Consider the following 17050-nt stretch of genomic DNA (forward strand, 5'->3'; position numbering starts at 1 on the left):
TTAGCTATTACTTAATGATGTTTTAAAGACTAGACGAGGACAGTAGAAAAGGAAATTTGAATGATACCCCTCAAAATGGTAATAATTTTAACACAAGAATATATAGGGAAATACTCTTATTACCTGCTTTATTCCACAGTATTCAGCAATACTGCTGATGAGTTCTGACATTGCCTGAACTTCGTGAGATTTTTTCAAATTCATAAACTCATCAAGTTTCACATTCTCATCTGAACAAAAATAAAACAAAATTAACATACTGCTACTAAAGAAATAAAATGTGGTAAGAAGCATCAGTTGATGATCATGTTTTCTGTAATTAAATATGAAAATAATACAGAGATCCTATTGTGGTTTCTATATGACAGATATCTACTAGTTTAGCTGTTATGAATCAAATTTGAATTAAAAAAATGAAAAAGACTCATATAACATTATTAAAAATGTTCCCTGAAATAGAAAACAATTAACTACAAAGGGAAAGACTGATAACTAGTCTACAATGATGGAAAAAAAATGCGGAGATTTATAACTAAGTTGTTTGTTTAATATGGTGCATAAGAAAATCAATTCATTTAGAACAGGTAAGTCTACCAGGGCTCATGATACAAGGTCTAACAAATTAAGAACACGTTGGAAATACAGACATATATGAATAGTATATTACTTCTAAATGCCTAAGAAACACACACACACACACAAACACACCTACCAGTTTTCTGTTTTTGATTTCCATGAAGGGCCACAAGAAGTTGATCAAAAGAAGTACATATCCCCAAGTTTTGTACAGAATAATACTTTGCAGCCAGAGCAAATGCTTCCACATTCACCAGCTTCTGGGAAGTTTCACAAAATATTTTTGGAAAATCAGTAACATCTAAAAAAATCAAGATACAAAGAGAAATGTTGGCAACAAAATAAGTAAATACTAGCTAATTGGTTGGAGATTTAAAAAACAGTCAATGAAAAATGAATATTGTCTATTAGTGCACATATATGCAATCTAGAAAGATGGTACTGATGAACCTACTTGCCGGGCAGCAATGGAAATGCAGACAGAAAACAGACTTGGGGACACAGGGGCAGGGGAAGGAGAGGCTGGGACAAATGGAGAGAGGAGCATGAAAACACATACTCTACCATATGTAAAACAGGTGCCCAGGGAGAATCTGCTGTATGACTCAGGAACTCAAACTGGGGCTCTCTAAAAACCTAGAGGGCTGGGAAGGGGTAATAGGCAGGAGGAAGGGACATATGCATGTTGCTGTTGTTTAGTCACTCAGTTGTGTCTGACTACATTACTTTGCCAACAAAGGTCCATCTAGTCAAGGCTATGGTTTTTCCAGTGGTCATGTATGGATGTGAGAGTTGGACTGTGAAGAAGGCTGAGTGCCGAAGAATTGATGCTTTTGAACTGTGGTGTTGGAGAAGACTCTTGAGAGTCCCTTGGACTGCAAGGAGATCCAACCAGTCCATTCTGAAGGAGATCAGCCCTGGGATTTCTTTGGAAGGAATGATGCTAAAACTGAAACTCCAGTACTTTGGCCACCTCATGCGAAGAGTTGACTCATTGGAAAAGACTCTGATGCTGGGAGGGATTGGCGGCAAGAGGAGAAGGGGACGACAGAGGATGAGATGGCTGGATGGCATCACTGACTCGATGGACGTGAGTCTGAGTGAACTCCGGGAGTTGGTGATGGATAGGGAGGCCTGGCGTGCTGCGATTCATGGGGTCGCAAAGAGTCGGACACGACTGAGCGACTGATCTGATCTGATCTGATGCTACCCCATGGACTGTAGCACACCAGGCTTCCCAGTCCTTCACCATCTTCCGGAGCTTGCTCAAACTCATGTCCATTCAGTCAGTGATGCCATCCAAACATCTTGTCCTGTGTCGTCTCCTTCTCTTCTTGCCTTCAATCTTCTTCAGCATCAGGGTCTTTTCTAATGAGTCAGCTCTTCACAACAGGTGGCCAAAGTATTGGCACTTCAGCTTCAGCATCAGCATCAGTCCTTTCAGTGAATATTGAGGGTTGATTTCCTTTAGGATGGACTGGTTGGATCTCCTTGCAGTCCAAGGGATTCTCAAGAGTCTTCTCCAACACCACAGTTCAAAAACATCAGTTTTTCAGCTCAGCCTTCCTTATGGTTCAACTCTAACATCTGTACATGACTACTGGAAAAACCATAGCTTTGACTAGACGGACCTTTGCTGCAAAGTAATGTCTCTGATCCTTAACATGCTGTCTAGGTTTGCACAGCTTTTCTTCCAAGGAGCAAGCATCTTTTAATTTCATGACTGTAGTCCTGTCCACAGTGATTTTGGAGCCTAGAAAAGTCTCTCACTGTTTCCATTGTTTCCCAGTCTATTTGCCATAAAGTCATGGGAATGGATGCCATGATCTTCATTTTTTGAATGTTGAGTTTTAAGCCAGCTTTTTCACTCTCTTCTTTCACCTTCATCATGAGGCTCTTTAGTTTCTCTTTGCTTTTTGCCATAAAGGTGGCGTCATCAAATATGCAAGGTTACTGATATTTCTTCCACCAATCTTGATCCCAGCTTGTGCTTCATCCAGCCTGGCATTTTGCATGATATACTCTGCATATAAGTAAATAAGCAGGGTGACAATATGCAGCCTTGACGTACTCCTTTCCCAGTTTTGAATCAGTCTGTTGTTCAAAATCAGGTTCTAACTGTCGCTTCTTGTCCTGCATACAGGTTTCTTAGGAGGCAGGTGGTCTGGTAGTTCCATCTATTTAAGAATTTTCCACAGTTTGTTGAGATCCACAGTCACAGGCTTTGGCATAGTCAATGAAGCAGAGGTAGATGTTTTTCTGGAATTATCTTGCTTTTTCTCTGATCCAATGGATGTTGATAATTTGATCTTTGGTTCCTCTGCCTTTTCTAAATCCAGCTTGAACATCTGGAAGTTCACGGTTCACATACTTTTGAAGCCTAGTTTGAAGGATTTTGAGCATTACTTTGCTAGCGTGTGAGATGAGTGCAATTGTGCAGTAGTATGAACATTCCTTGGTGTTGCTCTTTTTGGGGACTGGAATGAAAACTGACCTTTTCCAGTCCTGTGGCCACTGCTTAGTTTTCCAAATTTGCTGGCATATTGACTGCAGCACTTTAAAGCATCATCTTTTAGCATCTGAAATAGCTCAACTGCAATTCCATTACCTCCACTAGCTTTGTTCATAGTGATGCTCTCTAAGGCCCACTTGACTTTGCACTCCTGGATGTCTGGGTCTAGATGAGTGATCACACCATTATGTTTATCCTGGTATTAAGATCTTTTTCATATAGCTCTTCTGTGTATTGTTGTCATCTCTTCTTAATACCCTCTGCTTCTGTAGGTACATACCATTTCTGTCCTTTATCGAGCCCATCTTTGCATGATATGTTCCCTTGGTATCTCTAATTTTCTTTAAGAGATCCCTAATCTTTCCCATTCTATTGTTTTCCTCTACTTCTTTGCATTGATCACTTAGGACAGCTTTCTTATCTCTCCTTGCTATTCTTTGGAATTCTGCATTCAGATAGATATATCTTTCCCTTTCTCCTTTGCCTTTTGCTTCTTGTCTCTTCTCAGCTATTTGTAAGGCCTTCTCAGACAACCATTTTGCTTTTTTGTATTTCTTTTTCTTGAGGATTGTTTTGATCACCACCTCCTGCACAATGTCACGAACCTCTGTCCATAGTTCTTCAGGCACTCTGTCTACCAGATCTAATTCCTTGAATCTATTTGTCACTTTCACTGTATAATTATAAGGGATCTGATTTAGGTCATACCTGAATGGTCCAGTGGTTTTCCCTACTTTCTTCGATCTAAGTCTGAATTTTGCAATAAGGAGTTCATGATCTGAGCCTCAGTTAGCCCCTGGTCTTGTTCTTGCTGACTGTATAGAGCCTCTCCATTTATATCTATGGCTAATTCATGTTGATGTATGACAGAAACCAACACAATACTATAAACAATTATCCTTTCATTAAAAATAAATAAATTTTTAAAAACTATAAAAAAATGAAAAACATTGATCTTACAACAAATTACATTTTCATTTTGGTGTGAGTTTTGAAAATATCACTAATGGTTCCATTATATTTATTATTTAAACTATTAGCTATTTATTTGTAGCAGCTAGTTTTCTCATAATACACTATACACATATATACTTAGATTCCACATATAATTTGGTATTTTTGTTGTTGATCTTTCAAAAACCAAGAAAAGAAAGAAGGAAAGAAAAACATTTAAAACCATGCTAAACTGAAATATGGTCATTAGATTTATGAATGATCCTGGCGGACATACAACCATATATTTAAAGAAGGTAGTCCATCCAATGCTGTTACACCCTGTCCACACTGCAGGTGGAACAACAGCAATATTTTCAATGGTGAAAGTGAAAGTTGCTCAGTCACGTCTGACTCCTGTGACCCCGTGGACTTTACAGTCCATGGAGTTCTCCAGGCCAGAATACTGGAGTTGGTAGCCTTTCCCTTCTTCAGGGGATCTTCCCAAGCCAGGGACTGAACCCAGGTCTTCCTCATTGCAGGCAGATTCTTTACCAGCTGAGCCACAAGGGAAGCCCAAGAATACCAGAGTGGGTAGCCTATCCCTTTCCAGCGGAACTTTCCTACCCAGGAATCAAACCGAAGTCTCCTGCACTGCAGGCAGATACTTTACCAATTGAACTATCAAAGAAGCCCTTTAATGGTATAAATGTTACTATAAAAAAGTCCCTGCACCCTGATTCACTGGACCATGTAGACCTATGAGTGGTGTTTTTGTATGTGTGTGCATGTGTGTTTGTTCAATAAACTCTCAATATAGTTCTAAAATTAATCAGGTTATGATTATGTGATTATGTAAAAACTGTTCATTTTCTCCCAATGTCAGTTTACAGCAGACGTTGTCTAAACTTCATATAGAAACTACTGATAGCTGCCCAGTGCTTTAGCAGAGCAAACCACCACTCTTTAAACACCCCATGTCCCTCTCTGTGTGAGGATCATACACCCTATTGAACTCAGATGTGGCTGCATCTCACCAAGGTGAATGAACTATGCCATTTTCAGGCAGAAGTTTTAAAAACATCAAAAAATTCACTATACTTTCTTTGCCTAGAACTGTAATTGTAAAGACATGTCAAAATAGAACCTCCCTCAACCTGAGTCCCCAAGAGATGACAAGAAAGACATCGCTGCTGTCAAACTACAAGGAACATGCAGTCAGTATACATGAAAAATAAACATCACTGTTTTCAGTCACTGAGTCTTTAGGTTTATTACTGCAGCATAATCTTGCCTATTCCAACGAACACACATAATATAGATTTGCTCTTTATTTGTTCAGTTTCATTTGTCTATAGCCACTTTTAATGCATGTTAATTTATTTTTCAAAGTTTTTTCAAAAAAAGCATTCTGATTTGTAGGCAGTAGCTCAAAGAAACTCTTTGGATAGAGTAGTTCATTTTCAAGTCCATTTACCAAAAAAATATTTTTAATAATCAAAAAACACATCTAGTGGTTAAATAAAATATTTAAAATGATCACTTCACAAAAGCATGGTGCAATTTAGGGAACAACTTAGGTTCTACCAGACAAACCGCAATATATGCTATGAAATTTTTTCTAGCATTGATGATCCTCCAAAGTTACCTATGAAATTATAAAAACCTATTTAAACATGAAAAGCAATGATGCTTCCTGGCAAAAATTAAAAGCAAGAAAACTGATGAGGGTTTACAGAATGCTAACTGAAAACTACATGTTTAAGACAGTACTGTTTGAAAGTTAATATCTATAAGTTGATAGTATTACTAGCAATATTTACTAAATTAACAAGAAAATTAGCAGAGATGTATAATCTCCATTTCTGAAGCAATTAAGTAGAAATTTAAACTATAAGATTACTACAAGTTTATTTTAAATACATTTTGTATATTATATAAAGTTCTTTGGACATTTTACAAACTGAATTTACTAATGCAGCCAAAAGTAATAAAATCTACATCACAATATTTAGGCATGATACAGTGGGGAAAACTCAGTCAACTATTAAGTGAGTCTCAGTTTTAAGGGCAGTCTCAACATCCCTACGTACCAGGGCTACAAATTCTTAGAGTGTGATAGAAATAAGAGCATTAAATCTCAGAGTGCAGAGGGACTATTAAAGTAGTCAGTTATTGGACAAGGTTGCCAACAGAAAGAAATGTGATGTTTCTGTTGGAAAAGTAAATGTTCACAGCAATTTAACTACTGAATCAATCCTACTGAAAATATATGAAAAAATTCCCATCCAAGTCAAATTAATCCCATTAATTTGTTTTTAATTATAGGCCTCTTAGTAATTTCAGAAATTTGGAGATCCAAACTGCAAAGAGACTAAATTTTTATTAATTTACTTATATAAAAAAGTGTTCTGATTCAGTCCTGTTGTTTGAGGCTACACCAGTTTATTCAGATAATCTAGAAATCTGTGAAAAAAATTTTTTGAGTTACGAAAATAAAGCTTTTGTGACTTTGTTTTCAAATGATCCAACCTGTAACTTCCATTATTTAAGATGTTTAGAGATTCGGAGAAAGAGAGGTATCAACGGTCACCTTCACTGCCATTTCTGAAACAGTAAGTCCATTGGGATAGAAATGGTGTCTGCATCTGCATAGTGCATTCCCAGGTACCTGTATACTGAGCTTGGGTTTGGCAACTAGCAAAACAGAAACCACAGTGTTACTCAACTTGTTATTTAATTAATTCTTGATTAGTTAAACTTTGTACCCAAGAAAAGCTTCATTTTTAAATTTGATGCCTGTTGCACCTGCATATTATGTGGCTTGATTACTTTGCCAATATCTCCCTCTACTGGAATTATCTGCTCTGCTTTATTACATGCTTTGTTTTTATCTACTCTTATTTTTCTGTCCACCCACAGAAGTTTCTTACAAGACAGATTAGACACAAGTTTCTTACAAGACAGAAGTGTCTTACAAGACTTGGGCATGAGAGAGCAAAAACAGCAAAGAGGCAAGGGAGAAGTTAATTCTATTAAATATGAGATCAGGATATCTCTGAGTACTTTTTTTTACAGCAGAGACCAATGTACAAGGAAAGAAAGGTTATACATACACATGTTGGATTATGAAAATCTCAAAGTAGAGAAATAAATAATAATGTTTCAAAGCTAGAAATAAAATAGAAACAATCAATGAATATATAATTTTAATATAAATAAAATTTCAAAACTAAATGTCTGATATTTTACTACACTATTACCTAGCACTTTTAAGAGGACAGTTAGGATTCACAATTATCTCATCACTATTACTGCTAACATTTATTGTACATATACTACCTCTTAGGCGCTGTGCCAAACAATTGATATTTAATGGAAAAGACTTATCAGCTAGTTATATTGTGCTCCTATCCACACTTACAGAGGAAGAAATCAACACTTAGAGGGGCTGCAATTTAGCCAGGTTCCCACAAACACTAAGTAGCAAGGCATGTGGGCCAAGGCTGTGTTCCCACATTCAATCAACATGCCACAGTGGTGAGTTGGGTGGACAAGAAACAAACTCAGGAAAGACAGCATTTAAAAAAGTTCCGGGCAGATCTGTCAGAATAAGTTAACAAGAATTCCCTCTGGCAGAGATCAATAATGGTAATATCTTAAGATAGGTTCAAACTCATTTTATCTTCTTAATCATTTCACTGTCCTCACTCCCCCCAATAGCTTCCTCTTTACCACAAGTGATTTCAAGATTAAGACATTAAAGAGTAATTTCTACATATAAAACAACTGATAAGTCCCTGAAAAGTAAACGTTTTTATGATGCTGTTGTGGTTTTCTGTTTGTGCAAACTAAGCACCCCACTGTTTCACGCCTAGGTGGAAAGCTGTAACACCTTGCACACAGCAGGTACTCAGTAAGTAGGGAATGAATGAATGGATAGATGCAAGCAATTCCTCAGTGCATTTACTACTGTGGCACCACCAGGCACACTGGGAGAAAGAAATTCTAAGATTCTGTGGTAGCAGTCATCACTGAGGCCACTATGAAGACTTCAAGAGTACTGCCAAGCCGGTTGGAAGAGCATAAATCCTCATCTCAGCCCTGATGTTCACCATCGCAAGGGGAGACAAAAGTGATTTAGAACATTTAGAAAAGTGAGGTAAGATAAAATGCAGCTATGTGCTAAATTCTGACGTTTACCTGTGTTATAAGGGTTAGGGCAAAGGTCACGACTGTTATAATCACACAGCCTGAAAATTTCCTATGGTCCAGACTTTCAGGAAGACATCAACAGTGCCCTCTTATTACAATAGAAATGTTATGGACTCACTGCTACATAATGACCTACCGATGTCTCCAATTCAAAAGGCCCCAAACTGAAATGAACCTTCTTATGCTCACCAAAACTTCCCCTCCTCCTATTTCCTCTCCTGTTTAACACTGGCATCAGTCACCCAGTGCTGACGTTAAAAATCTTTACATCATCAATGCTCCTTGCTCCCTCAATCCACATATCCAGTCACCCATTAATCCTAATGGAACAATGTCTTGCATTTGGAACCGCCCCCCTTTAACTTGCCCATCACTGCCACGTTTCAGATTCTATTAACACCACCACTGTTACCGAAATAGTAATTTTTTTTTTTCCTTAGCAATAAAACTTCCAAAGCACAATGCTCAGTGTTGGTTGAGATGAATTTTACATGTTTCCTAAAATGGAAATTTAAAGTTGATGCAAGTTTAATTACACATTTGAAAGCATTTCCACAAGAGTTGACTTTAGGCTTCAATCTTTTATACTTGTTTACCAGACTTCAATCAAAAGTTAAAGCTGTCTTGCTGAAGTATGAAAATTAAACATGGGGTATATTAAATTTTATGAATGCTTAAATATACCCATAACCTTATAATCTATGTAAGACAGAAAGAGAATATATACTGTGGCCTTTTAAAATAAATCAATATATGTTACTCAATTATGTGCTAGGAAACTTTTTACAAAAGCTCCAGCATAATTTATGGTTGCATATGAAATGAAAAAAAATGTTATCTCAAGACTAAACCGTGCTCTTAGAAAGTATGATATAATTAACAAGAAATTGATATGCATATCCTTACTGTGCCAACATTACATCACAATGAATGTATAAAGTACATGGAACAATTTCAAAAGCATTTTTACATTTAATTATTTATACAACTAGGAAAATCAGTTTTTACTCTAATATTTCTTAGAGTAAATACACAGTATTTAATAGACCATTTTCATAGTTTAATTTGAAGGAAATAAAAACAACTTACAAAACAACAGCAGTTTAGGAAACTGATTTGGTATATAAAAAATAAATAAAAATAAGTAAAAAATATATCTTTCAAGATGTCACACGGGATGCACTTACTCAGGCCTTCCTCTTGTTTTTTCCTCTGATACCATTTTCCCTCAGATATTTTCCTTCAAGTCTCTGTTCAAATGTCACCATTTCAGTGAAAACGTCTCTGACAACCCTATTTAAAGCTGCAACTTCTCTCAGCTCTCATTCCTCACTGATCTTCATCAGTGTTTTATAGTACTTATCATCATGTGACATAGCAATATGCTAAAGGACACAGATCTTTGTTCATTGCTGTGTCCTGAGGAAACCTCGAATGATTTCCTATCATAGCAGGCACTCAATGACTAGAATGGGTACACGAATAAGCAAGAACTAGGTGTGAATTCTGGTTCTCAGACTGTCTCTCCCTCTATAGCCATGAGTAATCTATTTATCCGTTATAAGACTTGACACCTGCATCTATAAAATAGGGGCAAATATCTATTTTACAATATTTTAAGGAACACACGCATACATAAGCACATACGTGTGTGTGTGTGTACTCAGGGACTCAGTCCCTTTGTGGCCCCGTGAGCCCTGCCAGGCTTTCCTGTCCATGGGATTTTCCCAGCAAGAAAATGGAGGTTGCTATTTCCTCCTCCAGGTTATCTTCCCAACCCAGGGATCAAAACCCATGTCTCCTGCATTAGCAGGCGGATTCTTTACCACTGAGCCATCAGGGAATCATAAGCACGTGTACAAATATGAGAATATTCACAAATACACATATACTTGGAGAAGGAAATGGCAACCCACTCCAGTATTCTCGCCTAGAGAATCCCATGGACAGAGGAGCCTGGCAGGTTACAGTCCATGGGATTGCAAGAGTCGGACACGACTTAGTGACTAAACCACCAAACCAGACATATACTTACATGTATATATGTATTTGTGTACATATACACTCATCCAAAAACAGCCTAGAATACAGTAGACAACTCCTAAACCACTACATCCAGACTAAGTAACTGAGCCTCCTAACATGACACTTGGGACTTTGTTAGAAAAATATGGGGGTAGAAAATACTCAAACATTAGGCGGAGTACCATATAGGCTACTAGAGAAGAACTTGTAACAATGACCAATACAGTTTCTAAATACAAGGCCTGCTGGGAAAAAGGACGTTTGGATTCTAGAAATTGGATGCAAGTCCTCAATCATTAGGATGAAAGCATGAGTAGAGACAGGTAAGCTACAATTTGAGGCACAAGTCTAAGAGCTGGCACTGGGTTTTGTAGAATAAGTAAGATGAAAGCAAGAACTTCTCAGTACATGGCAGCCCATGGTCAGCAGTGGGCACCATGTCCTAGAATCAGCTTGAAAGCTCAAGAGAGAATATTATTACCAATGACACTTTTTACTGATTTTGATATGAAATTTGGTAGCTAGGTTATAATCCTCACCATGCTTTAGAGACCTAATATAGAGGTGAAGTCTGCTTTACTATAATGTTTTAATTTCCTTTATCAGAAGTCTCTCTTTTCAGAAAATAACCAAAATCAAGAGACAGATGATGAGAAATTCTACAACTTCAAACTCCATTTAAAATTAGAAGCACTGAGAGATAAATTAAATGTTTGTAAATATTTTCTGAAAAATAAATTCAATTTAAAAAGTCAAATATGATTTTGTTAGTAAAATACCAAATAAATTCTAGACTCTAAAACTTTAAAAACTGCTTGATCGTTGTAAAGAATGCTTTAAAAGTGAACCCTTACTGCAGTATGTGCTTAAATCAATCTCTCGGTTCTTCTCTTGTTTCTACCACAGACATCTCATTTCCTATTTCAGGTGTTGTTTTCTGAACACCAGTGTAAGCTCCACTGCCCCACAATACCTCAAGGATGGCAGTATCTTAGTAATTAACACTGCTATTGATCTCTTACTGAGAAGACCAATATTTCCTTTCTATACACACATTGACTTGAGCCTAGACTTCCAGGCTTTCAAGAATAAAAAAAAAGACTTTCCAGTTTGTTTATTATTGAGGCAGGAAAAATAAAGGACTTTCTGTCCCAAGTAAACAGTAATTGTAAATATAATTAAATTGCTACTAAGAAATTTTTAGAGCGTAAAAAGTCACACCTCTCCCTTAAAATTGTACTTTTCTCTATTGTGTATTTCATTAACTTGAGTTTAATTTTATCTGCTATTCTTATTCAAAATTCCATTACCTCCATTTCAACATTAGCACAAAATAAATGGGTGTCTATTCTACTATTTCTTAACTGAATACAGTTATAATCATTTGCCCAGCAAAAAGAACGTGCAAAAGGAATTTCCATTAAATATACACTTTCTCTATCTAGTTCCTACCATAACTCCAGCAGATCTTGCTCTTTACTTAATTCTTGTAAATGTATAATTTACATTATAATTCATTATATATATTGATGTGTATAATTCATTAAAAAAAAAAAGATCAATTTTATTCTTTAGGGGCCATTATTCAAGGCGGTTGCAGAATAGAGAATAAGCAAAAAAATGCCCACCTAACTTTACATTTACATTCACCATTCTGATTTTAATCATCAAATAAGAGGAAGAATTCGGTTTCAGTAATTGTCATTGGTGTTGCCTAAAGATACTGGTCAGATATTCTGCAGTTACATCTGAAACACAGTTCCCCTCACATGGGAAGTTTCAGAACTTCATAAAGATTAGTGAAAGAAAATTCTGGAAATATACATCATAATAAGGAACAAAAAGTGACAAGGAAAAAAAGAGTAAGTACAAGTACTGGTCTAAATCAAGATGAAGTCACAAAGTTTTATAACACTAAAAATGCTTTCAACCAGTGGTCCCTATCCTGAGGTCTAAGAGCTACAGAAGCTTACGAATCACCTAAAGCCGTCTGTAAAGTGTTACGTCCATTTGTGAGCGTACATGCCTTTTTCCTAAGGAAGAGGTACTATAGCATTCATGTGAATTAGCCTTTTATGGGATCTGTGACCTAAGAGATTAAGAATCACTATCTTTTACTGTTTCCTCACCTTTTACTTTGCCCAATGTTAATACTATAACAGACAATTCAACTAAGTACTTTTCCCCTGGCTTCTCGAGATCATTTTAAATATTTAAAACAACCTAAAATTATTCTGTTATCACTGATAGAGCTATTAATTCTTAATACAAATTTCACAGTTTTAAAATTAATCCAACCCTGAAAAGATAATCCCTTTCTTTCCAGTATTTCTAGTATTAAACAGATCTTCTCTTATTGTTGATGGTCTAAGTTACTAGTCTTGAGTCTTTTAGATAATACCCATCTAACAAAAAAACATAAATAATATGAGCTACCAAAACATACAGGTCAGTCTGTTTCATTTGACAAAATATATGTTAATCACACTAAATAGTTTTAATTTGCACAATCTAAATTTCAATTTCTAATGAAGGTAAGGTAGATATCTTTTTGTGTAATTCCAGAGATAGCCTAAATGACACATACGACCACCTAATCCAGAAGAATGAAGCACATATTTTCTTTTTGACTAAAAATATAAATTAAAAATTCACACACTAGGTGAACAGAAGAATGAAAGGAAGATTGAAAAAAAAAAGCAGAAATAGAAATAAATTACACTGTTAAAGTTTGTGAGGTTAAAAACAACCCTCCCAATCAAAAAAAAAAAAATATTTTAAGATAATAACAAAATTATACTTCCAGATATCTTTTTTTAAAATATTGGGGTGTAAAGGTGATTTACATTATTAAATCTGTCTTTGGTAGAAAATATTATAAAGTATTAAGGAGTATGAAAAGTTTATAAATGGAGCTTTGTAGACAAAAGGATAGATTCACTGTATTTAGATAACACCTTCATAATCAACAGAGTAGTCACTTAAGAATAATAATTTTTGAGAAATACCTGTTGATAAAGATAGAGCCATGTATGGTGAAATTCTGAACAAACTGTACAAATACTGTCATTTTTTAAATTAAAAAAATAGTTGTCATGGAAGATTACTTCAATTGTCATTAAAATAACATAAAAATTCCTGAGAAACACACAGAAAAGAATAAAACAACAAAAGAGAAACAGCTTGACATGTGAGGGGCGTGGAGGGGAAGGGAAGAATTAGAATTTTATTGTGGAGAATTATAAAATTAACCTGTGAAACAATACAAAAATTCAAATACTTACAGCAGGATGCTTAACATTTCAAATATAAACAATGTTGAAAAATCTATTTAGAAAATGAAATCAACTACTTTTGGATAAAAGCAGTCTCACATAGTTGGAAATTTAATTTTTAAAAAAAACCTTAAAGATTGAAAAGCGTTTTCTTGGGCAGTGCTCAGACTGCAGATTTTCACATATCACTTAATCTAGAAAGAATATAATAATTCTCTGACCACATCAAATAGGAAGAAAGTAGAATAAAATTCTGCAAAAGAAAGGAATATTTCATTCATCTTTCCATTTGTTTTGTATTACAAGTACTATGTCTTTTCCCTTCCTTATGGGAATGTGAATTTTTGGAGCTAGATTATGCCTTCTACACTTTCGCATTCACCCATAACACCTAGCAGAGTGTTAAGTCTAAGAAGATGCTTAGACTAATACTTAGAAGTAGAGGGAAGCCTGGCAAGCTGCAGTCCATGGGGTCGCAAAGAGTCAGATGTGACTGAGCCACTGAACAACAAACAAGAAGATGCTAAGTAATGTTTGCAAAAATAAATTAGGTTATAAAAATAGTCAGGCACCCAGAGGTCATAAGGTTTAGAGAGAGTCCTTAAGAACTATTCTTAAGTCAATGACCACAGCACGTTCTGAAGAATACTGATCCTGCAGAGGTCAGAGAAGAGATGCTCCAGGACTGCCCACCCCTTCCTCTCAAATATCAATAGAATTAAATTCGCTTTAGTCACTTCTGGGTCTTTATAGCCCAGAGCAGTGATAATTTATACTACTCAAATAAAACATGGGAGCTAATTCTAAAAATCTAAGGTGGTATGTGAATGGTTGGGGTCAATGAATGTGAATCCTTAAATATCTCTATTTGGGTGACCTCAAACACAATATATCTAGAACTGAATGCGTTATTTCCCCAACCAGCTCCCTCAGCTGATTTTCCTAATTTTGCTAATGGTACCATTCATTATTATTCTTCAAGATATTCCCACAATCAATCTCTTGAAATGAGCTTTGATTTCCCCATTTCTTTGAACCATATATAAAAAAGAGTCACCTTTTTTTAAAGAGTGACTAAAAAAGAGTCACCAAAAAAGACTCAGGCCTTCATTGTGATCATGAATTTAACAAGAGGAACTAATAAAATCTGGAGGTAAATACTTTGTCATTATATTTTGTGCACTAGAAGCAACACCAGATGTCTTTTACCCAGATGATCCACAGCTATCTTTGGTTCTTGGTCTCCTTTCAGAATGTGAAGCAAACTCCTGAATACATTTTCAGGGGTACATGGAAAGTGCCTGAAGTCCACAAACCAAGAGCCATAATCTTTAGAACTTTGGGGAGCCACATCTTTTTTTCTTTTAAGAGAAGCTGCAATTCTAGACTTGTGTGAGTGAGCTAAAAAAAAAAATATATATATGTGTGTGTGTGTGTGTGTGTGTGTGTGTGTGTGTGTCATTCAAGAGATGTTTATAAGCCATATGAGATAGGCTGGCTCTTCTTCTGCCTCCGTTATTGACGCACACCCTAGACATCTTCTTAGATGAGGAAGTTGATGCTTCCTCATTGTACAACTAAATGCCCTGTGCAAGTTCAGTTCAGTCACTCAGTCATGCCCAACTCTTTGTGACCCCGTGGACCACAGCACTCCAGGCCTCCCTGTCCATCACCAACTCCTGGAGTTTACCCAAACTCACGTCCATTGAGTCCGTGATGCCATCCAACCATCTCATCCTCTCTCATCCTCTTCTCCTCCTGCCTTCAATCTTTCACAGCATCAGGGTCTTTTCAAATGAGTCAGCTCTTCGCATCAGGTAGCCAAAGTATTGGAGTTTCAGCTTCAGCATCAGTCCTTCCAATGAACACATTAGGTAGGAAGCATCACTATGAACAAAGCTAGTGGAGGTGATGGAATTCCAGTTGAGCTATTTCAAATCCTGAAAGATGATGCTGTGAAAGTGCTGCACTCAATATGCCAGCAAATTTGGAATACTCAGCAGTGGCCACAGGACTGGAAAAGGTCAGTTTTCATTCCAATCCCAAAGAAAGGCAATGCCAAAGAATGCTCAAACTACCACACAATTGCACTCATCTCACACGCTAGTAAAGTAATGCTCAAAATTCTCCAAGAAAGGCTTCAGCAAGACGTGAACCATGAACTTCCAGATGTTCAAGCTGGTTTTAGAAAAGCCAGAGGAACCAGAGATCAAATTGCCCTGTGCAAGACACACAGCTAATCAGAGTCAGATATGAACTAGAACCCAGTCTTCTGACTCTCAGTCTATTCACCTCTACGTGAGGAAAGCAGAATATGGAAATGATGGCTAATGTTTATTAAATGCCCACTCAGTTATGTGCCAGGTTTTAACAGGTTATCTCTTTGACTTCTACACAACCCTTTCAGACAGTAATTATGATTTCCATTTTTTAAATGAAGAAACTGAGGCTCAAAAGCTTTACTAATTCACACAAGATTCTACTCTGTCCATGGAATTTTTCAGAAAAGGCAAAGATACTGGAGTGGGTTGCCATTTCCTTCTCCAGGGGATCTTCCCAACCCAGGGATTGAACCCCAGTCTCCCACACTGCTGGCAGACTCTTTACCGTCTGAGCCACCAGGGAAGCCCACACAGGATTACACAGCACTAGAGTAACAGAGACAGGATTCAAGGCTGTATGTGACAATCACAAAACCATATTCTGTACATGCTGTCTCCTATTTGCTTACACTATCAGCTGAGGTTACAGCTGGAGAAAAGATAGTAAATAACATCGAAAGTGAAGAGCTTTGTTTTGCAGGAAATGAAAACCCACTAGATGACTTTTGAGTAAAGGAACAACAAGACAAGAACTATGATTCTGGAAGATAACTGGAAAGCAGTTTGAATGGAGAAGCAATTGAAATAGTCTGAAAGTGAGAACAATTTGGAAGTTATTGCTAAAATTTTTTCACAAGATTGAAAAAGGAGGGAGCTGAACTATTTGTTATGGGAAGCAGCAGATGCAAGAGAAATGGAGGACGAAGAGCTGGCAGATTATGAGCCAATGTAATAAGAAGATTGCTAATGTCATTTATAGAGGACCTCTTTAATCATTGAAGTGAAGAGGTAAAAAAACAAAAAAAAATACATGTAGACCCCAATTAGACATGAAGCCTTCTAGGCAAGTTTTTTTTGTTTGTTTTAATTCAACTTAATTTAAATCATGATAAAACCATGAAGACAGGTTACCATAACAGCAAATTTCCAGTGAAAGGTTAATGATTTGATAATTCAAACAAATAACAGGAGTATCTAGATAAATGGAAGACACTTAAATTTATTCAGATTGGCTAAATACAATTTGAATAGGCTGACAGAAAAAACTGCCATAGAAAAGAGGAATCTCCATAAACTTTGTTTTACTCAGCTTCTTAATAACTGAATGATATGAGGGAAATCAGAAGCTGCGGGAGTGGGGGGAGGCGGGTAACCATTAAAAACTAGAAAATAAATTCAAGTTCTAAATGGCC

General features: G+C 36.4%; 1 protein-coding gene across 1 annotated transcript in view; it reads right to left on the reverse strand.

Moving 5' to 3' along the window:
* METTL25 (methyltransferase like 25) overlaps positions 1-17050 on the reverse strand; it is a 112435-nt gene that overhangs the window by 89546 nt on the left and 5839 nt on the right. Inside the window, 2 exon segments of the mRNA XM_070370957.1 lie at positions 124-230; positions 713-877. Of these exon segments, the coding sequence (XP_070227058.1) occupies positions 124-230; positions 713-877 (272 nt within the window).

Source organism: Bos mutus, chromosome 5 (genome assembly GCF_027580195.1).
Source record: "Bos mutus isolate GX-2022 chromosome 5, NWIPB_WYAK_1.1, whole genome shotgun sequence".
Taxonomy (NCBI): Eukaryota; Metazoa; Chordata; class Mammalia; order Artiodactyla; family Bovidae; genus Bos; species Bos mutus.